Genomic DNA, 22,291 nt, shown 5'->3' with positions numbered 1-22,291 from the left:
CGGAGGACAATGTGGATTCGTATAGCATCTAAACACACACAGAAACACTGGTGATAGTTGTTTTATATAGAGAAAGAGGCTGGCAGCCACGGGCAGAGGAAAAAGCCAATCCTGAAGAAGACTCTTCTGAAGAAGACTCCTCTTACAGGATTTGCTTTTTCCTGCATTGGGATGTTTGGCCAGAGGAGACTGCATTGGGATGTTTGGCCAGTTCCATGGTTATCTGGATTCATGTGGCAGGAAACCAGAGAATCTGGAGATATACCAGCATGTGGTGGAGCTGCGGTGTGGTGGAGCTGCAGTGTGGTGGAGCTGCGGTGTGGTGGAGCTGCCACCGTACCTGTCCGGCTGCCCTCCTTTCCATCTCGGGCCGCAGCGGTGGCGACGTGAGCTCCTCCTCCTCGGAGAGCGACCGCACGCGCTCCATCACCGCCAGGAAGTCGATGCGGCCGCGGTGCGTCTTCACCGCCATCGACGCCGTCTGGGGCTGCAGAGCGGCGTGCACCGGCGAGAACGGGCCCAGCACCGGCGTCTGCGGGGACAGGGGCCGCGCGTCGGCCGCCAGCACTGCCAGGGGAGAGGGCCGAGCGCCGGGGGACCGCCGCGGCGACGGGTCGCCGGCGGTTCCGGCGGCCGCGGCGTCGGCCGGCGCGGCGGAGGGATCGTCGCCCTCTCGCGCCGCCGGCGGAGACGGTCTGGGCTCCCAGCTCAGGATCTCCGCGGCCAGGTGGAAGTCGTCGTCGCTGCTGCTCTCCAGGGCGTCGCGCTCCATGTCCTCGATGTGGATCGTCGGCAGCTCGAAGGAGAAGGTGCGTTTCTGCGAGGCGGACGGAGACGCGGGGTTGCCGAGTTTAGAGATTTTTTTTTCAAGTTACCCCTAGCGACAACGTTTCGCCAAAAACGACGGGCAACAACCCGAGCGACTTGCTGAAACGAGAACACGGTGCGGATTTAGCAGCGGTTTGTATTCAGGATCTTGTATCAGTTTATGCTGAATAATATGACAGCTTAATGTCTACCTCGCATCAGCAAGGGATTTTTGAGGAGTATTTTCGCGACTTTCCACTTTAAGGAGTTGGTTGGTAGCGCTGCTCACAGCCGAGCACTGCAGGCGGCGCACGCTCACCCCCTGCTGTTCGCAAACTGCACTGCATTTCCATTTCCCGATTCGCGCCCACAGCTGCCTCTTTCTTGCTGCTTAACATTCGACCCGTAAGATCAAAATGCGACGTAGCCAACGACTCGTAATGTAACGTGTAACGTGAATCATTCTACAAATCTGCCCGCGTTTCGCGAGGTCAGCATTCAACTCACAGTAATGCAATTCTGCCAGTTCAACCTCCGTTACGTGGTTGACTCGGCCTAGAATTATTCTGGGGTTGATAAAATCAAATCCACAGAGGTTTTTTCTTAAGCTTCCACCATGTGAATTTGGAATTTCCACCACTGGCTCTGGAGCTATACAGGGATACGGGAGCCGCCGCCGCCGCCACAAATCCGCCGCGTGGCTCCGCCTCTCCGTCCCCGCGCTCACCCGCGACTCGGACAGCGACGGCGCCCTCCGCCGCTCCATCTCCAGGGACGTCGGCGTGCAGGGCTCGGAGGTCGGGAGGCCCGGGTCGAACCTGCCACCGGCGAGCTCCGTGGGGGAGGCCGCGCACGGGTCTGAGTCGGTGCGGATGAGCTGGAAGGGCGTCACGTGGGGAGGACACACGTCCGGGGACCACGACTTGGGCCGAGGCGCCGGAGCGAGCGTCGCGCCGGCGCCCTCGGTGCCGAGGAGTTGCGGCGACGGCTGTCGGTGGCACGGAGCCGACTGCTGCTGCTGCTGCTCGGCGGGGTCCTCGCCCTCCGGCGCCGGCTGGCCCCCCTCGCCGTCGATCGCGCCCTGGGCGAAGCTGCGGTCCATGTCCTTGTCGGTGGCGTGCTCCGAGATGTCTCCCTCCGAGTGGGAGCGCCACAGCTTGTTGTGCCTTTGTTTGCTGTGAACGGCGACGGCGCACGGCCGTGCGGGCGGGGTGAGTCCTGCGCGTGGCACGCCAGGGGTGCTGCGATCGCTCGCCCCGCCCCGGCCTCCCATCGATCGTCACAACTCGGGGGTTGCGATCGATTCAAGACGTTTTATCACCATTTGGTTTGTATCGTTTCTATCTTTATCTCTTCTTTATACAATGTTGTCAATTAGCTGAAATGTTACATGAGCAGAGAATTTTTTATTCCATTTTCACACCAACATTTTGATGCATGCATCAGTTTTAATCTATTAAGGGATACGTCATTCGGTGAGGTTTTCGCTCACCTAAAATAATTGTTACACGCTTTTATTTAACTCACGCTGTCTGTTGTTGTCATCGTATCCTCAAATATTGTAACTCAATTCTAAGCCACTTCCCAATGTGGTATCGACTGCAAACTTGGTATACTTATGTCATACCGATGCCAATACTATATTCTATCATTAAAAATTAAAAGTATATATTTTTTAACATAAATTTTTAATGTTATGTTTTGGCTTGGGTCTAATTGTCCACGCTCAACTAACGTTGGCTGTAAATCACCACGGCCCCTTACGTTATGGCAAGCTTTGCGGCCACTTCCTGGAGTCGTGGAGTTCTACCATTACGAGTACGGTAAATTTCATTAAAGCGTGTTTAAAAAATAGTATTTTAAAATATTACTTATTTCTATCAGTTTTCTCATTGTCGGTACCTCCATTATCCGAGCTGCCGACTCCCTGTCCCCCGTTTAACTCCAGGCTCACAACCTGCCCCTTTCCTTCTGCATGCTACGGACTGCCTCTCTCTCTCTCTCTCAACAACATTCGCCTGCCGTTTCTGTTCAGCGTCTGAGATGCGATCTAATTTAGATGCTTCATAAATCCACACTGCATTGCATTGAGACTGGACTACCCAAGAACATCCAGCACTTGACTATCACAGAACAGACATCCCAATCTGGACTATCACAGGGCAGACATTCGCGACTGCACTTTCAGTGAATAGACACCAGACGGCACTACCAAGGAACAACTGGGAATGGACTATCAGAAGGCAGGCATCTGACACTGGATTAAAGAAGGCAGACATCTGACACTGGACTATCAGTGAATAGACACCAGACGGGACTACCAAGGAACAACTGGGAATGGACTATCAGAAGGCAGGCATCTGACACTGGATTAAAGAAGGCAGACATCTGACACTGGACTATCTCAGAACATTTGACACCTGACTATCAGAGGGCAAACATCTGACACTGAACCACAGAAGCCTCATGGCCACACGCGTCACGAGCGTCCCTGGTACTACCTGGCGTCCAGGATGCCCTGGTACTCCTCGAGCTGGCGCATGAACCCCGAGTTGGGCTTGACGACGCCGCGTCGCGACTTCACGTAGGAGTAGGCGTGCTCCAGCGTCCAGCCGTACTCCTTCATGGCGTAGGCGATGACGGTGGAGGCCGAGCGGCTCACGCCCATCTTGCAGTGAACCAGGCACTTGGAGCCCTTGCTTCTGCGGGGACGCAAGGATGCGCACGCGACGTCATGTTGGAAAGCCCCCGCACTTACGTGCTACGCTGGGTAAAGGCTGCGTGGCTCTGCGAGCTCCTCTTCTTCCACCCCCGCTCTTCCCCCCGCTCTGCCCTCTGAAGCTACACGAAAGCGATTGTAACCTTTTCTAAACGAGAGCGTTGTTTTAAGTCGTCTTTATTATCCTGAATGTAATGCCGATTGTGCCGTCATCTTCATATTTTGAGACCAAGCGTTCATTCCGATCCCTCACAGAGCAACGCAAGCTGTCTCGGGTGTGGACCAATCAATTTCAAGGACAGTGCATACATTATCAGAGTTGTGTTTTTTGTTTGCATTCCGACCGCAGGTATTGTGGTCAGATAAAAGGGTAAAAAACAATTGTCATATTTTGCTACTGGCAAAGGAGGTTCCAATGGTGCAGTGCAATCGTTGTTGGAGAATGGCCTGCAGAAGCAGACAATGCAGAGCGACTTCCGAGATGCATTTTTTTCTCAATGTTTTCCCGATTGTGCCGTCAGCCTCTCGCCTCGAGGCTAAGAATCCAACCGGATATCTCGCAAAACAATGCAGCCCTTCGTGAGAGGCAATGGCCCAGGGAAGCAGATACTACCCAAGTACCTCTAAGAGCTCCCTTCAAGTGACCTCCGATTCACACGGTAGAGGTGGCAGCAATCTCCCATGCGCTCTGCAGAGCACTTTTTAATACACTAGAATCTCGGCGGCCTAAGGCCACCTTATTCTAGCTCCTGCAGATGGCTTCTCGGCGCTTGGCGCCTCGCCCGTCGCCCCAACCGATGCCCTCTCCCAGCCCCCCCCCCCAATCTGTGTAGATCCTACTGACTATTGTACGTAGTTGTGAGCAGAGGGCTGGAAGACAGAGAGCTGTAGAGCCCTGGAGGGGTCGTGGGAGCCGGCAGGGGCGTGCGGCTCACTTGGCGAGGGAGATGAAGTTGTAGGTCTCGTTCCAGTAGCTGCGCAGGTTCACCGAGTCCACGTCGTACACGCGCACGTTGCGGTACTCGAACGCGCCCGGGAAAAAGTTGTCGATTTCCCGCGTCACGTTCAGGATGTACCCGACACTTGAGAGCGAGAGAGATGGGGTTGTAAAACAGACAGACAGACAGGTGTAATTAAAACAATAATAATACATGTCTTCTTATCAACTTTATTCCAATTATGCCCTCGGTGTTGTGTCATGTGACAAACAATCCATTAAAAACTCTCCGAGAGCAGTGAGTGTAAGACTGCGTGCTGGAGAACGGACCACAGAAAGTGATGTGATAAAACTACTTCCGAGACGGCGAAAAGTGATCTATTTTATCCACAATAAGGGTGCCGCACTTTACCACAGGCCTTTCCATACGGATGTTCGTTGCATGGCAGTTAACGCGATCATTATAATTCTCGGACCTGGAATTTTGTGCAGTCATTGGTGATGGTGCCGAGGCCATCAACTCGCTACGCTTGAGAACGTGCTTCAATCACAGGCGGCTAAAACCCACGATTCAACGCAGGGTCTCAGCAGTGACAGCTCAGGGCCCTGATCCCAGAGCCACCGGCCACCTCAACCGAGTCTAATTCGAACTGATCGCAATCCCACACGTCCTACCAACGGCGCACACAGCTGCAATGTAGGTGTTTAAACCGGACGTCGTACGAGAGGCACCCACCCTCTCTTCTTCAGATCCTCGATGCTCGATGCGTTCCATTCAGACCCCTACGGCACGGCAGAACATAGAGTGAACACCAAACATCAGCACGACGGCAACACACAACAACGGCCAGCACAATGCCCTGAGCGCAAGCAACGGGTTCTTCCACGGAACCGTTAAGACGCCTCCTGGCTTTGCCTGGACATGCCGACTCCTTCCTCTGCGCTCGTGGCAGTGAACTCAACGAGAGGCCCAATTCAAGTCTCGGCAGAAGAAGTAGCTCTCCGCCAAATGTATGCTAGAAAATAAAAGATCCATCGGCCAATTTTCAAACCCCAGCTGCGGCAAAACACCAGAGGGAGAACCGTGACGTCAGTACAGACGGCAGCACGGACACGCGGCGCACAAGGAGGCACCGTCGTCACCGCTCACCAGGTACACGTGGTCGAAGATATGCGAGGGGCTGTCCATCTGGCCCAGGATGATGATCATCTCGTTGTCGATGTAGCCCTTGTACTCCTTGAGGTTACAACCCATCTGCGCCTCCAGCTTGTTACGGATCTGTGCACACGCGCACACGCAGAGAGCGCACGCCCGCACGATTACACACCGCACGTGCACACACAGAGTGCCCGCATACACGGGGCCCACACACACTTATCGAGTGCAAACATAGGCAGAACACACTAACCGCCATTCGCCACTAGGTGGCAGGTGAACCACAGCGCCAGACCAAGTGTACTTTAAGGCCACGTGAAGTGTTGAACGCCCGCTGGCAGGTCACGGGACAGACCCAGATGCCATGGGTTATAAATCCACAACCCCTTATATCTCCTCGGTGGTGCCGGACGGTAACACTGTGGTGAGCACTGCCATGGGGGGAGGACCAATTTCCATTGGCCATTCCCCTCATGGCGTTTGTAGCCACCACAGCGGCCAAAGGGGGCTCTGGACGGGTGCGAGGGATTTCTAACCCCCCCACCTTCAACATAAGTACCACTAAACTAGGTGACCACACACGCAATCACGCACAAGGCGCGCGCACCACGCAGAGTGCAAGCGGCTTCCGCCGACGGCGTCACACGCGCCGCACGACTGCTGCTCCTGGGAGGCAGCAGCAACTCGCGTTGACGAAGGTGAAGTCCTGCAACTGCTTCCTGGCGCCACTGTTGGTGGAAGGGCCTGCACTAGCCAGCTCTGGAGAGCGCCTCCAAATGTTACTTTGGCCTACTCGTCCACGCTGGCGAGATGTTTCGGAAGAGTTGGGAGCTACCCACACTTTACCCCACCACACATGACCCGCCAGTCGACTGTGGTATCAAACATTTATACCGCTGGGCGGACAGAGCGGGAGGGAATTCAATAAACTTTCCCCCATTGTTTCACCAGCCACGCCCGGGAGGTCGGAGCGGCGACCCCTGGATTTGCGAGTCCGGTGCGCTGACCGTTACAGGGCAGTGATGACGCCGAGCAGTTCGAGAACTGTGCGCGGCCGGACGCTCTGCAAGGACAGCTCACTCAGCTCAGATCTGAAGCAACAAACCGGATTAACCTCGGCAGCATTCGGCAAATTGAACAAACATCTGGAGAGCGAAATTCGATGTCAAGACCAAGCAAGATGGGTCTCTACGAGGGACATTCACAATGCCAGGTCTGTCCTGAGTATCGGGATGCTGGACCCCGAGGAGAGAGGATGAACGAGGAGAGGGGGTAATATTGGCAGCAGAAATCAATAGCTGTACACAAGCAAGAGACTTTTGCACACAAGATGTGAAAGCCGCAGACTTCTATTGAGTGGACACAATCAGGAGGAACGGAGGACATCTGGGGTTCCTTCCTGAACAGCCCCTTTCACCCCCATCCCCCCCACTCCCTTCCTGCCCTGAAGCTCAAGACCCTGGACGAGACACACCCCCACCCCCTCATCCAGCAGCTTAACAACACCAGTATTGCCCCCCGCCCCCACTCCCCACCCACCCACGTTCCCCTCCTACCCCCCCCCCCACCCCCCGTTGTTTTTTTAAATCAATAAATGACCGGTCGACCCCCGTCACGAACCGAGATGGAACGGAACGCATGTCGTGAGCTGGACCACGAACTCTGTTGACGCCGAGTTCCCGTTCTGTCGACGTTCAAAAGGGGGAAGAATCAAGTCGACACAAACAAAAATGAGATGGAGGAACACAAATTACCAGCGATGGGCTTCCACTGCCCCATGTGGATGGAGCAAGAAGCAGAGGCCGTCCACGCAAGAGGTGGGTCGACGGCGTAAAGGAGGAGGAGGCAGACTTAGAGAAACGCACGGGTCTGGGGAAGCGACCGCCACACCAGAGAGAGCGACAGAGGAGGAGAAGAGGGTTAGTACGGCGTCGTCGTGAGCCGCCATGTGACGACTGATGGTGGAGAAAATGAGATGATGGTTAGGCATGTATCGATTCATCGATCACAAAGCGATTCTTTCGCTCGTGGTACATGCGTCAATCCGCGTGCGCGAGATTGATCGTTGTTCAAGCCAATCGCATGTAGAAAAAATAAAAATCGGACGGGATTATATTGTCACGTCTCATTTGGGATAATGGAATCCGAACAAACTTGCTGGAACAAAAGAAAAAATGAGATGCGATAAAAAAAACGCGACAGTAAAAGTTTCATTAAAATATAACGGACTCTTGAATCGAATCGCGACCACGAATTGCGACGATCTGTCAAATCGGCGGGGGCGGAAAATCGTTAACAGGCGGAAGGAACGTGCGCGGCGAATGCACCTGCTCCCCGCTAAACGCAAACTCTCTCCCATCACATTCCTCTCGCAAGTTGCATGCGGAGGTATTTATTACAAAACGCTCGTTTTTGAAACCTTTAAAGGACACGTATTGGAATACTCAGAATTCTCCAGGGTTGAGTGTTCCCAGAGCCTGCAGCAACGGAGCTGCCAATCTGTCTCCGAACATTTTTTTTTAAAAGCGGCCATGCATTTTTAAAAACCCGCGTCTCTCCGTTAGCCACTCGGCATTGGGAACAATCAATACGTCCGCACGCCAACTGTCGTCACAGGAGAAGCGTTTTCTTTCACGTCGCCCACGTGGTATTTAGATTTTTCCTTTCTGTAACGCGTTTTTATTTTTTGTTCCAATTTCTATCTGGTCATATTTGCTCTGCTTCCTTTACGCTTCGATATTATGTTTTATTATTTTATTTTGTGCACGTCTTTTTGGTGGACCCAGATCACTCTTGCAAACGAGGCTATCCCGGTCTATTGAGTTCTCACCTCCTGGTTAAACAAAATAAACTCGATCTTAAGCAGGCTGGCATGCAGGTAGACAGCTGGGCTATATGGCACATAGCCAGGTACATAGACTACTAGATATGCAAGGTAAGGCTCACTGAGCTCTATAGCTCTTTTTCAGAAGCAACCTGGCCAAAAGTGATTGTTCAACGAAGTGGCTTATCGTGTGGAAATGTATAGCAGCCAAATACTCTAAACGCATATTTATAAATGTGGAGGGATAAACTGGAGGACCCGGAGAAAAATCCACGCAACCACAGGAAGAGAGACACGCAAACTCCAAATATACAGCAGGCGTCAAGGTCGGGATAGAGCCCACGACCTCCTGTATACCAGGCGAGGTCGTTAACATCTCGCCACCGTGGCGCCCTCGATACAGTCTCCATGTACAGCTTATCCAACGCGATGGCATCCTTAACGCTGTGCGTCGTGCAGGACAGACACTCGAGAGGGAAGGAGCGACGATAGGAGAGGGGAGTAGGAGGAGAGAGGTTGGTAAACGGAGGATGGTGCTATTGGACGGCTAACCAATCACAGGCAGAGGGGGAAGGTCTTAAGCGTGGACTTGAGGAGAAACGAAGTGAGCAGTACAAATGTCTCGGAGGGAAAATATGCCGACACAGGGACAGCCGAGGAGAAAAGAGACCTCCCGCATTTCAGGCCGGGAAGCATACGGACGCGCAAGTAGGCGGGCCAACATCGGGGGACTGGGGAGCGACGCGGACCGTCAGCCGCACCTCTTTAGAGGTGACGCTCTCGAGGTCGCACTGGGCCATGATCTCGCGGAGTGTGGCCCGGATCTGCCGCTCCGTGCACACGCTCTCCGTGGGCCTGGGGTCATGCAGCAGCAGCAGCAGCATCAGCACACCACCGCGTCACACAACAACAGACACCGCTGCATGAATTAAGCAGTAGTAATGTCACCATCGTCACCACCATGAGCAACATCGGAGGTCATACCTACTATCACTACCATAATCGCCATCACAACCATAATCATCAAATCATTATTATCCTCACCACCATCTTCAAGTAATCATCATCATCACCCTCATCATCGTGAGAGCTGATGTGGGTGCGGATCCTCACGTGTCCTGGAAGAGCGCTGGCGATTCTGGCCGCTGGGACTCGAGGTCGCACATGAAGTTCCACTCGTTGAGGCAGCTCTGCTCAGAGGCCACCTTGCGTGCGTAGGAGGCGAGCCAGCGTGCGTAGCGGCTGCCGGACTGGTAGTGCCGCTGGCGCGCCTGCTCGCACGCCTTGTACAGGCACTGCAGGGCGGACCTGGGGCGCGGACGGAGTCACGCGGAGACAGCAGAGGCTCGACCGAAGCGTGCCGTGTGCAATGCCACCGCTTCGCCGACGCGACTCGGTTTATACGTCGACTACACACACAGACCGCACGCGAAGTGCCGTTATATGGAGACAATTAACATCCTTACCACATGGCCTGGACAGACACGGGCTTGAAGATGTGGGTCCGGTCTGACGTCGTCACGCTGAAGCCGCTGCAACGATGAGGACAACTCAGAATCAAGTACAAGGACATCGAGGGTCGATTTATGCTTGCAGCACGCGAGCGAGCCAGGGGGTGCGCAGCGGTATCTTTACACGCAAACACACGCGGACACGAGTGCTCACCCGTCTCCGTCAAGGTGGATCATGGTGTCGCTCAGCAAGGGCAGGACCAGGCCGATGGTGCAATTGGCACTGCGGGCACAACCCACGCGCGGTTACAGTCAGCCGGGTCCACGTGACGTCCAGCAGCGCCGCCGCCAACAGGAACACGCGCGTCGCTCGGAGGTGCCAACTGCGGGCACCGTGGTCATCGCTGACCACAAACCCCAAACCGGTGTTTAATGTGGCCCACAGCTCAACACTAAAGCTCACACGCCGACCTCGTCTGGTTAGCTTCCAAGCCGCATTTGATAGCCAAAGACCTACATTTGACCCGAGCTCCGACTCAACGCGAACGCTATCCCTGGCCCTGGCGGCCCTGGCCGTGTCCAGGCAGCCGCCGTACCTGTCTTTGTTGCGGAAGTCCAGGCCCATGATGAAGCCTTCCTCCATGCTGCGGCTCCCGTGAGTTGACACGAGCGTCATGTAACGCACGCGCGTCGGGTGGACGCTCTCCAGGTGTGCCGCCTGCGGCACACACACGCAGCACACACAGCACACGCACGTCCAGTCTTCGCAGCACGGCGGTGCACAATACACGCACCGTATAGCACACACGCAGCATTTACAATACGCACGATGCAATACACACACCACTCACGATGCCCCCGTCAAACACATATACAACACGCGTATAGAATATGTGCGTACAATACATACATTGCATAGAATTTACATGTGCAACGTACACAACACGCACGTGCACAAACGCAATTCACACCATAGAGAAGACACACAGCCCATGATCAGATCACCCGGAATGTGGCCGAAGCAAGATTGAGCCTGGATAGTGCTTGGATAGGCCACTCCCTTGCATACCAGGTGCCTAATGCTGCTGCGGAGATATGTTGTCACCAGAGGATAGTGTGGCAAACCACCTTGCTGTACTGCACCGTGCTCCTCCAAAGTTTATGCTCACTGCCTTCATCAACCTACACTGACCAGCGTGGTGAAGCATGGTCAAAGCATGTCCACTACCTGCCAAGCACGAGTAGGCCCTCATCCAGCAGGGGATTGACAAAAGGGCTGTACATGTGCAATATCCGTACAGACAAACACCACGTACACCACACAAGCTGCCGATGCACAACACACAATCGCACATGGACCTCGCCGCACACAGCATGCACGACATGCACAACATACGCATCACAAAACGTATTGCCAACACATCAGACGATGATGCGTACAACGCGGTAGTCTGACTGTCTCAAATCTAATTGCCACTATTGTTGTTTAAGTTCGCTGCTGGCATTACTGGCATTACTGCAGTGAAGGGGCAGGGTGTGAGCTGGGCGAGGCTCTGTCATTGCCCTAAGTTCACACCGAAAGAGAGTGAGTGAGTGAATCGGCTTCCAATATTCTACTTGCTCAGGAACCTGTAAAACCACCAGAACCAGACGGTCAGACGCTGCCCAATATATAAAGCACCGAAAACCTTGAGAATTAAGTTGCAAAACAAAGTGAGATTAACACACTGTGTGTAAGGAGGAACCCAAGAGAGGATCTTGAATTTCATTTTGGGAAGTTAGATATTTTACACAATTTTATTTAGATTGTGCCATCAGCAATGTGGCGAGAGGCAGTTAGCATTTGGGAACTCAAGCAGGGCTTTGCGCTTCGTTTCCGAGTTCGCTACGCGTAACTCGCAACCCGGGAAGACCTTGCAAACGAGTTGTTTCCATCTCAAGGGATTATCCAGATTAAATTTTTAAAAAAATGTAAATAAAACCTTGTGCTAGGGAACTGTATATGCGGAGGTGACCTTTTTTATTGATACGAGGAGGATAACACTCCCAGATAAACGCAAAGCAAAAATATTTGTGTCTTCCATGTGACAAATAAATTAATTGTGCTAAATTAATTGAAAAACCAAATGCAATGGGTTTTATTTTTCTTGTTGTCAGCCATTGGTGACTGGGCAAGGGCCATCAACTCACTGGACTAGTGAACCCGCTTTAACCATGGGTGGCTTCCTGGATTCGAACTCAGCTTCTCAGCAATGCCAGCTCAGCGCTCTGACCTGTGCAACGCGTGCATGTGCGCCTTCCCCGACACATCGGTGTCAACATGCGTTTCACACGCCGAGGGTGCAGTGCGAGCGCCGGAGCCACTGCCGACGGCCAAAACCGCGATCCCTTGCTCAGCTATCGCGGCTTTTGCAAGCATCTCAACCAGAACGCTTGTCACATGTCTGGCTCGGAATGAAATTGCGTCTCAGCAGCTCAAGGTGCGGGGTTGAGGGGGGGGGGCGGGGAGGGGAGGGGCGAGGCGGGGGGTGCTCTGCCAGCCCTTGCTCACCAGCATGATGGTGTCCTCTGGCCGCATGTGGCTAAACATCGCCTGCAGGTGCTGCTGCAAGTGTTCTGGAAGAGACACGAATCGGCAGGCAGAGTGAGTAATCAGTTTAACATGCAGGCTTTCGCTACGAATATCATCCATAATACAGTTCTTTTTAGTTAGATCGCGTAAATATGTGTCGTTAATCCCGCGACCACCCAATCATTTGTTTAGGTGAAAAACCTTACTAATGGGCTGTGTCGGGTGGTGGCGGGTTTAACGACACATTCATATTTACGCAATCGAACCCTAAAACCTCTACTATGGTGTGATTAATCCATTGAATTTGATTCTCATAACACTTCCATGGAATTGCGCTTGAAAAAAACCACCGACGCTTTACCCTGAACCTTACACAGCCATTATGAACATTGCCACAGCTATTATAAACCTGAGGGCCACTATGAACCTAACACTGCCATTATGAACTTGATACATATTAGGAACACCTCAAGATGGAAAGACACAGATCTCTAAGGTTTACGACATCGTGTTGAAATACCCCAACACAGAGACACCCAGACCTTTTAAGAGGTTCATAATGAAATAGCCATTATGGGCCTATTAAAAGGAACACTCGAATCTCAGCGCCCTGAAATATTTCAGATTACAATCCACAACACATAAATACCCCAACTAATTTGAAAACAAAATGATGCTCACACGTTTCTTCTATGTTGATATTTAAACGGAGTCTGGTTGAACGTTAGGGGGGGGCTGTAGTAAAAAGGGGGAGCGAACGGAGTGTAGAGACGTCAGCAGCGTTCCCACCTGCATCCTTGTGGCAGCGCAGGGAGAACTGGTGTCCCACCGAGCTGTTCCCGCCAGGGATGAACAGTGCCGCTCCCTTGACGGTCAGGAAGCTGTCGCTAAAGTTTCTGCAGAGGAAAACGGTGAAAACTCAACCAACCCCCCAAGCGCGGCGCACGCCCCGTCTGCTGGTCCCATCGCTACCGTGTCACTCGCCCACCGATGTCCCTTCACCGGCAGGGAGGTTTTGTGCATCGTAAGCACGCTACCGCAGCGCGCTGCAGACAGGTCCCGCTGCTCCCGACCTGCCTTGCCTCGGGGCGCCGTGTCGGCTCGGAGGGATGAAAGCTGGCCTCCTCGTCGGTCCAGGAGAATGAGTTTTGCCGCCTCTCTGAGCCTCCGAGCAAATCACCCTGAATGTGCTCAGCCTCGTAAAGACCTTGGCCACATAATTAAAAATGCATTACCCGTGGACAGGAGACTACATGGGAACACCAGCTGTTGTTGGCTTGAGCTGCGACGTGGCCAGGAGATCGCAGAATGGCAATGGACTACACCTTTGACAGTTGGTCCCTCGTACGTGTGGGCTTTACCTGGGGACCCTGGTGTTCTCCCACAAGCCAGAAACGTATTCAATGAAATTGGCCAAACATCCCAATGCAGGACTCTCCAGAAGAAGAATCTTGGGACTCGGTGAGACTTTTCAAGGCCAAATTAAGGGTGCAATTATTATTGTAAACTTGTGGCATTGCCTGTTCAGGTCACAAGGGATCGTTTCATCCATTACATTGATTCATACGCCTGGTATATACGCATCGAAACGTGCGCATAAGCTCCGCTTTAATTTTCAAGTGTATCATCACAAGACCACGAGAGATGGCGGCTTGGGAAATCCTTCATCCAGCAGTGGCTATACCATGGCGGCTGCTGCTGCTGATGATGTTGCATGCAATTAGTTCATCCAAACCTTGCACCCACAAGAGGCACTGCATTCGCCGTAACGGCAAAATCTGCTTGATCCTTGAAAGGCACGCACGCACGCAAGCCGATATCGCGGCAGAGTGGATCTCAGGGGACGCGAGTGATTACACGCCTAATCTACAGTGCACCGCAACGAGGAGGCTGGCGCTCAGCATAAGAAACATTCCGGAACAGATCCCGCGGCTCCCAACCTGTGGGCCCGCAGGGCCGTGGGAAGAGGTCTGCGGAGCTTTCACAGACGCTACAATTCTATTCACAAAACCCTGTGCAGCCATCCTGCACGCGGCCTTTTAATTGACACTTCGCAGCGGTGCGTATAGAGCTGTTTGAATTTAGAGAAATATATTATTGGCGCGCAATGCGGTCCGCAAAACAATGTCAACGGTTGACGGTGGCCTGCGGACCCAGAAAAATTGGGAACCACGGGGTTAGATGATGTCGCTGACGAGTTAGAGACGGGAAGATGACTTGCAAGTATACGGCTGCGCGGATTGCGGACGGCACGCAGAGGCGAGTTTAACGCTGCAACAGAAACTTACGTCTTTCGGTCTTCGTCTTCTCTCTCCGCCTCCTGCAGAAGGCACCAGACATGGGGGTGAGTGGACACGTGTCCCGTGGGACTCGCGCACACGCGTGATCGCGCACACACACGCGAATGTACAAATACTGTACACACATTCCTCATTAAGCATGTATACTATGTGTGCAGAGCACACAGATTTTGTACAGCTACTTGAAATGCAGTTGTGTTGAGATGCTAGATAAATCCAAATTATTGTTGCTGGTGTAAGTTAGCGAGTGCCTATTAAAGGCGACACGGTGAATGAGGTGGTGGTGGGGCAGTACCACGCCAGGCCGCTTTCGTCTTTCCAGTGCTGATTATTCACACACCGCACCAGGTACTTATTTAAACTGAATCGACATAGCAGAGGCCGAGGATCCATTCAGATATACGCCACTGTTGGCTGTGAGTGGGAATCAATCCCAAGATGGCTGGGTTCGTGGTGTAGTGCGATAACCACTGCACACACACATGCGCGCACACACACACCCGCACACCATCCAACACCAGCTACATTCCCCAGAATGGGCTCAGCAGCCAACACACTGCCCTCAACGCTGCATTCTGCATATTTTTTTTACTACAGATCCCCGTAAAAATCTTGATCATCGGTCAAATGCTTCAGGGAAATATGCAGCAAGCAATAATGAGCATTGCGGCCCATTTTAGAGGACACTCAAAGTACAGTTTTCCAGTGCAGCGAACGTAACAAAGCAGCTTGTTGACATTGAAATTGGCACGCAGAAGGTCCCTGTGAAAGTCACGAACGTTGTCGGGAGACAGAGGGTGGGGGGGCCGTGAAGACATCCACAGAATGCCCGTATTGAGAACCCCCCCGCATCATCACAACACATCACTCAGCAGCCCGCTGTGAGTCCACTGATGGCTCAAGGCCTCCCCACGTACTGCCCCCATCGCAGAGGCTTTTGGTGAAGTGGGGGGAGTCCAACCAGCACCGGTCCAAACATCGCTCGCCACCGACGTTGGCTGCGGTCAATCGAACTCTGACCGCTGGTGATGGTACCGCGAACGCGCGAACCACCGCGCCACCGCTCCATCAGGGCACTCGTCCCACGCCAATGAATCAACGGGCAGCGTGTTGACACACGAGTCGAGACCAGGCAGCTGTGGGCCCAGCGGGAAGAGATGCAGCAACTCGTGTGCGCAGCACCGCTCACTTGAACACCAAAGGCATTTGTGACCCAACAACCAGCCGCTCTCCCTTATCTTACTTTCAGGAGTGTTTACGGGGCTGCACGACCCCGCAGGGTCGTGTGGCACGCTCTCCAAAGTGTCTCTCTCCACGTGCTTGGAGCTTCTTCAGCACATGGGGCGAAACGTCGGACATCGTGCCGAGCAACAGGCAGCACCGCCCAGAAAACGCATTCGACAGCTAAAGTCGACACAGAGTCAAGGAATCCGCTGTTTAAACAGCTCTCATCTTGTAGCTGCATGCTAGCGGTGTAACAATTGCCACCCCTCGCGATCCAATGAACGGCGTGATTCCGTCGCGATTACATTCAAGAATCAATTCCTTCTTTTACATTTTGGTGAATGTAGCGGCCTCTAGTGACTACAGGGGAACAGCTGAACCACATACAACATAGATCAATCGATGGCTATACGTGTGATTAATTCCACGCATTGTGAGCTTATTCATCAAGAGGACACATGTATCCATGCACCCAAACTCACACCGACGTTATACATGCCCTGGGCTGTTCTACGTGAGTTTTAAACTTTATCAACAAGGAAATCTAAGCAATGTAAAGTGATGGGGCCAGCAATGCCGCCACAGTGCAATCAGTCACTTGATGTGGTCTTTATCTCACCAACAAAGCTTCAGGGTAATGTGTGTTGCGGCCAGGGACACACAGGTCTAGCCGTGTGCAGCTACAATAGAAGAGCCGAGTGTTTCATTTGGGTTTGCATCGTCATTTAGCTTGCTGTGGAATCCTTTGAAACTGTCTGTAGGTGGCGGCAATCGTGGGGTTAACAACCACCATGTGACCTGTCCGTGCCCACGGAGTGACGATTTCTGTTCGTTATTCTTCTTCTTCCCCTTCCTCTGGACAGAAAGTGCAGCCTCCCGTCACCCAGACAGAACGCAGCCTGCCTCAGAGACAGGCACGACACCATCGATAAGGCAATCCCTTTGCGAAGCGAGATCCCACGGCCCACTAAAAGCAGGCGACTTGGCCCAGGCACAGCCGACTTGGCTGCGAAGGCTGCCGCGGATTCCTGTACTCGGACCACTTGCCCGGTTCGCAAACCGTGCCAGCCTAATTCTCAAGCGGTGGTGGTGGGGACGAGGCATCGGTGCTCCCAGCACAGAGCGCGGATCAATTAATTTACCGACGGATGCAACCGGGCAAGTAGGCAGGAGCCTGCCACGTTCCAGCCAGAATGGCCTCGCACGCAACAGCAGCCTGAAGCCAAGCACACGACCAACAACATCTCGATTGCGTTCGCGAGGCTCTAATTTTTAACAGCGGGTCTTTCACAAACCTCGCGCTATCCAGTGGTGCACGGTGACAAAAAATTGTTCGTAACTTCAAAGATAGACGCGTAGCACCCCCAGCCGTACACGTCGTCAGCCCTGCGCTGACGGGACTGCGAGCGCCCCACGGCTAACACGCACAAAGCACGCAGAGAGCTCGGTGAAGCGACGTGCTCAGGCAAGCCCAGTGCCGATTACACAAGACAAAGATCCCGTGTGTAGCCTTCAACAGGCTGCCGGGGGCAAACACTGCTGGTGAACACCTATCAAGGCACAAGAGGAGGTGGGTGAACATTTGAGGATGAGCCGACCTAGGCGAGGTCCACGACTTGCTCAGATATCCATCACTGATGTTAGCCGTGAGCGGGAACTGAACTCTGGTGGCCAGGTCAGTCGCGCAGTGCGCTCACCGCTACACTAATGCCCCCCGCCGCCGATTACACGCACACACAGACCGCCCTCTGTGGAGTCGGCTGCAGATGACTTCGTCACCTGCAATTACACACCAATGACTCGCTCAACATAGAGAGTAGAGGGGGAGGGGGGGCTCTACTGTATCTCATGAGAATCTTTAATTCGAAGTGCGGTGGTTTGGGGGGGGGGGTCAGCGAAACCGGCCAGCGGGCGGGACGAGATTGCGTGGCTGCAATGGGCGGTGAGGCCATTCCTCGTTGTGGGGCAGCAGCAACAACAGCGACGGGGGAACGGGAACCCGCTCGGCGAGACGAGCGGGTTCAAGCCCTGGGGGGGGGGGGGGTCACCACGCAACACTTCAAACGCGCCTCATTCCTGCAGCGAGTGGCGTCCTCCCCTGCCACGCGTGTTAACACACGTGGCAGGGGAGAGGCATTAGCTCTCTCGCAGGAGCGTACGAAACAGGGGGGCCGCCGCCACCTCTAAGGTACAGTATCAAAACCCAGGACAAAACATGGCAAGAAACATCTCTTAAGATGCCGGAATACGTGGCAACGAACGGCTTGTAAATCTGCGGTGCTCAACCGTTCGCATGGTCGACATCACGGGTCGGTCGTGCGCTCCCCGGAAAGTCTTTCAGTGGGGATCACAGTCTGCGGGTCATGGATAACAACGTTCAGGAGAAATGTAAAACGTGCACAGGGAACATCTGCGCAATGTTGCGGCGACAGAAGACACAAACACATGACCTGCAGCGTGCCTCGGTCACACCGCGTTGGACACGCGATCTCTCCATGGACTGGGGCCCGACGGAGGGCAGGTCACGCGGGGGGGACCAGTGGCGTTGACTGGGGGGCGCCGCTCCGCCACCAAGCGTGTGAACGCATTGTGTGGAGTCGGGTGTTGTAATGCGAACCACAAAACGGATGTCTCAAGTTTCAGGATGACTTACTGAATTCCCAGGATGATCCTGGGAACACCAGGATAGGTAGCAACCCCAGTGGGTGGAGGCATGTGCCACTGGATGTCGCCCTTCCGCAGCCTGCTCCACTGAGATAACGCCAAACGTCGGTGCAAATAGAGGGGTGTAGTGCAACTTGCATTCGTCGATTGATGTCGATTCCCTAAGCTAGTGTGATACATTCACCAAATCGCAGAATATTTTTTTTCGTGCATTTTGTATGCAATGGCTTCATGTCCACCGCCACCAGCCACATTCACCACAATGTAAAAAAAAATCGATTCTTAAATCGAATCGTGATCCTGAATCATCACAATTGATCAACTGTCCAGGGTCACAGAGCGAGGGCGATTTGTCACAAACCACGATAGCAGACAATGCAAATATTTTACCCACAGCGCACCATCGCCAATCGAACGTTCCGACACGGGCCCGGGGAAACCTCACGTCTCGGAGAAGGACGCCCCCGCTTCTTCTCTCGCGACGCGGAACTCCTGGCGAGCGAGAGAGCGAGCGAGCGGGGAGGCCCGTGAAGCAACTTCCCGTACCGCTCGTTATCACGGCCGTGCACACGCAGCAGCAGCAGGAGAAGCACGCGAGCGCTTTCTCCGCTCATTTATCGCGACTCCTCCAGACGACGAGGGCGAGCGCCCGGCCGAGCGTCGTCAGCGGCCGTCTGTCAAGCACCGTATGCGGCGTGGCTCGTGCAACGTTCACGATACAAACTTGCAAACCCTCGTGGTCCAAGTGACAGCTTGCAGGATGATAATTGTTTTTTAACCCTTTTATCTGGCAACAAAACTGACACCTTTTTTGCAAGGAGTCATGTTTGCATAGACCACAATACCTGCAGTCATAATGGATAACTCTGATAATGTATGCACTGTCCTTCAAGGACTGTGCATACATTATCAGTTGTTTTTTGTCCTTCAAGGACAGTGCATACATTATCAGTTATGTTTTTTGTTTGCATTATGACTGCAGGTATTGTGGTCTATGCAAACATGACTCCTTGTAAAAAAAGGTGTCAGTTTTGTTGCCAGATAAAAGGGTAAAAAACCAATTATCATATTTTTTACTGGCAAATGAGGTTCCAATGGAGCTTGCCGGATGGTTTTTTTTGGTCTAACCGTTTTAACCACGTTACAATTTTCATAGCTAACCGTACCGTTATACAAAATTTTGGTCTTTTTTTGCATGCGCAATGTTTGCTTTGAAAATCGGCATGCAGTCAAAGGGTTTAACAATTGGCAGCCTAGCACTTAAATCGGTAGGCTTGGCAAGCATGCATGATGGAACGCAGGAATTACGGCTTGGCACAGACACCAATGGAACATTTTCTCCGACTCTCTCCTCCACTCGACTCGGATGCACCCGCAGCATCGGATGCAGCAGAACGTGCCAAAAGGAGTCATTCTCTCTTAATCAACTTCCATGGCGGCGTGGAACGCTGCGAACGACGTGGAGGCTCTATAGAAACCCACGCTCACAAACACGGCTCCCTCTCAACGCGCCGTCTATGATCCGTGACCCACGGTCATCTCCTGCCGCTGTACCTGCGCGCAAACTTCCCTGCAGTCATGAAAGCTTTAAATCGAAATTTAAACTTCGAGCGATACGGCCGGTGCGGTTTCGGGGTCTCCGGCCCGAAGATTTGGAACCAGTTATCAGCAGCAGATGTTTGGGATCCATCCTTACGTCTGTAGCAGTTTTCCAAAAAAAAAATCTGCAGTATTCTTCCAAAGATATACTTGTGATTAGCGCTCATTCGTCATGGACCAGACTCATAAGAGTGCGCGATAACACGTACCTAGACTTATTTAATAATGCGGAGATTCGAAATTGGGTAACTTTGAGAAAGGCTTAACTTTGGACGCCCAACAACGGATGCCACAGGATAATTATTTGGTGCAGCGGAGCAATTCAATCGGATCATCGAGTGACTAGGCCACGGGCACGGCAGCGGCTCCCTGCCAAACCGGCAAAGATCGACGTGCGGTGGACTGAACGGAGGTCCAGTGACGAGCGCCCCCCCCCCCCCCCCCCACTTAAACACGCCAACGAGTTTGCCGACAATTTTTCCGACGCTTGATTTTTACATCGACAAGTCGAGCCGGAGCGACGCACAGAGCCACCGCATTCATCGCGGACACAGAGCGTCCGTTGAGAACGCTCATCGCGGCCGCCCGCTCAAGGTCGCTGCTGACTGTGTGGGCTCTCCCACACTCAGGGCCACATCGGACAATGTGGCGACTGTTATACTGGAATTGTATGTCGGCTAAAAAATATTCCGAATGCGAGGACCGTTTTGATAAACAAGCTTACCCACCAAGGGCTTGCTACGCAGAGGGAAAGATCCCCCGTGTAGCCTACACAGGCTGCAGGGGCAAGTGGTGATAGCGAGTATCTACAAATGCCGGCAAGGCAGACAAGTAGGTCATGTGGTAAGAACCACGCCCAGCCGTCTTTGTCTTCCCACTTGCTGATGGTTACACACCAGGTACTCAAGTGAGGATGATGAGTCGACCTTGGGGGTGTCCAGGACTGGCTCAGACCTTCGTCACCGATGTCGAATGTGAGCGGGAATCAAACTCGGGTCGCCAGATGAATAGCACAGTGCGATAAGCACTACACTACTGCTCTCCACGACCACTTGCTACACACACGTGCAAAGACTATCTGCACATGGATAAGGGTGCTACTTTAAACTTTTGACCTGGCCAAGAATAGGAATGTGCGTTTCCTTTACGAACCAAAATCCACACCAAAGTTGGTGCTGCAGTGTCGCAATTGTTTTGAAGTGCAAATGTTTACCCCAGAATGCACCAATATGTGATAAATATTCCACGAAATTTCGAGTGCCTTTGTTTTCAAAATGAATCAAATTATTTGATATCCCGTCAGCAGTGGTGCCGCACAAATAAAAAGAACTCAAAAGTTCGTCACTTGTCGTCATCGGCTACCGGTGGTGAAACAACGGCGCTGGCAAAAGGCACGGAAGCAATGGGACCGGCAAAATTGACACCGAAAGCAAAAGCGAGTTTGTGAAACGGCACGCGTGGTGAAAGACAGGAGCGGAGCGGTACTTGGATTGAGTTCGATTCATAAGCCTGCGATAAATCCAATCAATTAAATTGCGTTTAAGAATCGAACTTGTATACGTTGTGTGTTTTGGGATTGCATGCCTCCTGCAACCACGATCTTAAAAATAAAAAAAGTCTTGAATCGAACCGATCATTGTAAATGTTGTGGGTGTACTCTCCAACACACCGTTGTGCTGTCCTCGTAACGAATTGCCACGTTCTGTTCACGTGACAAACCTTTACTAATTGGCTGTGTCGGGTGGTGGTGGGTTTAACGAAACATTTATATTTACGCGATCTAACCCAAATAAATCTCTGTTATGGATATTCTGAACGGTGGCAATTTATCAAAATCGCTGGAGGAGGGATGGGGGGAGGTTAAGCATTCGCCCTCGGATACATTTTTATCTCTCTGGCCCGAAGTCCACAAAAAACAAAGCAGACAGCAACTAAAAACGTGAATGATGGCAGAGCAGATAAGAGCGAAAGTGTTCATTAAATTGAGCCGCAATGCCAGAGGAACTAGGAAAGAGACAAAGAGTGACGATAATAGTTC

General features: G+C 52.8%; 1 protein-coding gene across 1 annotated transcript in view; it reads right to left on the bottom strand.

The window, feature by feature from the left end:
• Positions 1-22,291, bottom strand: part of LOC144730912 (uncharacterized) — a 34,386-nt gene that overhangs the window by 4,439 nt on the left and 7,656 nt on the right. The window contains exons 2-15 of the mRNA XM_078611765.1: positions 14,755-14,786; positions 13,256-13,362; positions 12,446-12,510; positions 10,491-10,612; positions 10,109-10,177; positions 9,910-9,975; positions 9,557-9,751; positions 9,205-9,298; positions 5,614-5,742; positions 5,200-5,246; positions 4,462-4,608; positions 3,309-3,509; positions 1,535-1,982; positions 341-817 (exon numbers count right to left, since the gene is read on the bottom strand). Of these exons, the coding sequence (XP_078467891.1) occupies positions 341-817; positions 1,535-1,982; positions 3,309-3,509; positions 4,462-4,608; positions 5,200-5,246; positions 5,614-5,742; positions 9,205-9,298; positions 9,557-9,751; positions 9,910-9,975; positions 10,109-10,177; positions 10,491-10,612; positions 12,446-12,510; positions 13,256-13,362; positions 14,755-14,786 (2,199 nt within the window). The remainder of the gene's footprint in view (positions 1-340; positions 818-1,534; positions 1,983-3,308; positions 3,510-4,461; positions 4,609-5,199; positions 5,247-5,613; positions 5,743-9,204; positions 9,299-9,556; positions 9,752-9,909; positions 9,976-10,108; positions 10,178-10,490; positions 10,613-12,445; positions 12,511-13,255; positions 13,363-14,754; positions 14,787-22,291) is intronic.

The sequence above is a fragment of the Lampetra planeri genome, chromosome 37, assembly GCF_965212315.1.
Source record: "Lampetra planeri chromosome 37, kcLamPlan1.2.h2, whole genome shotgun sequence".
NCBI lineage: Eukaryota > Metazoa > Chordata > Hyperoartia > Petromyzontiformes > Petromyzontidae > Lampetra > Lampetra planeri.
This window is presented reverse-complemented; position numbering and strand designations above follow the sequence as displayed.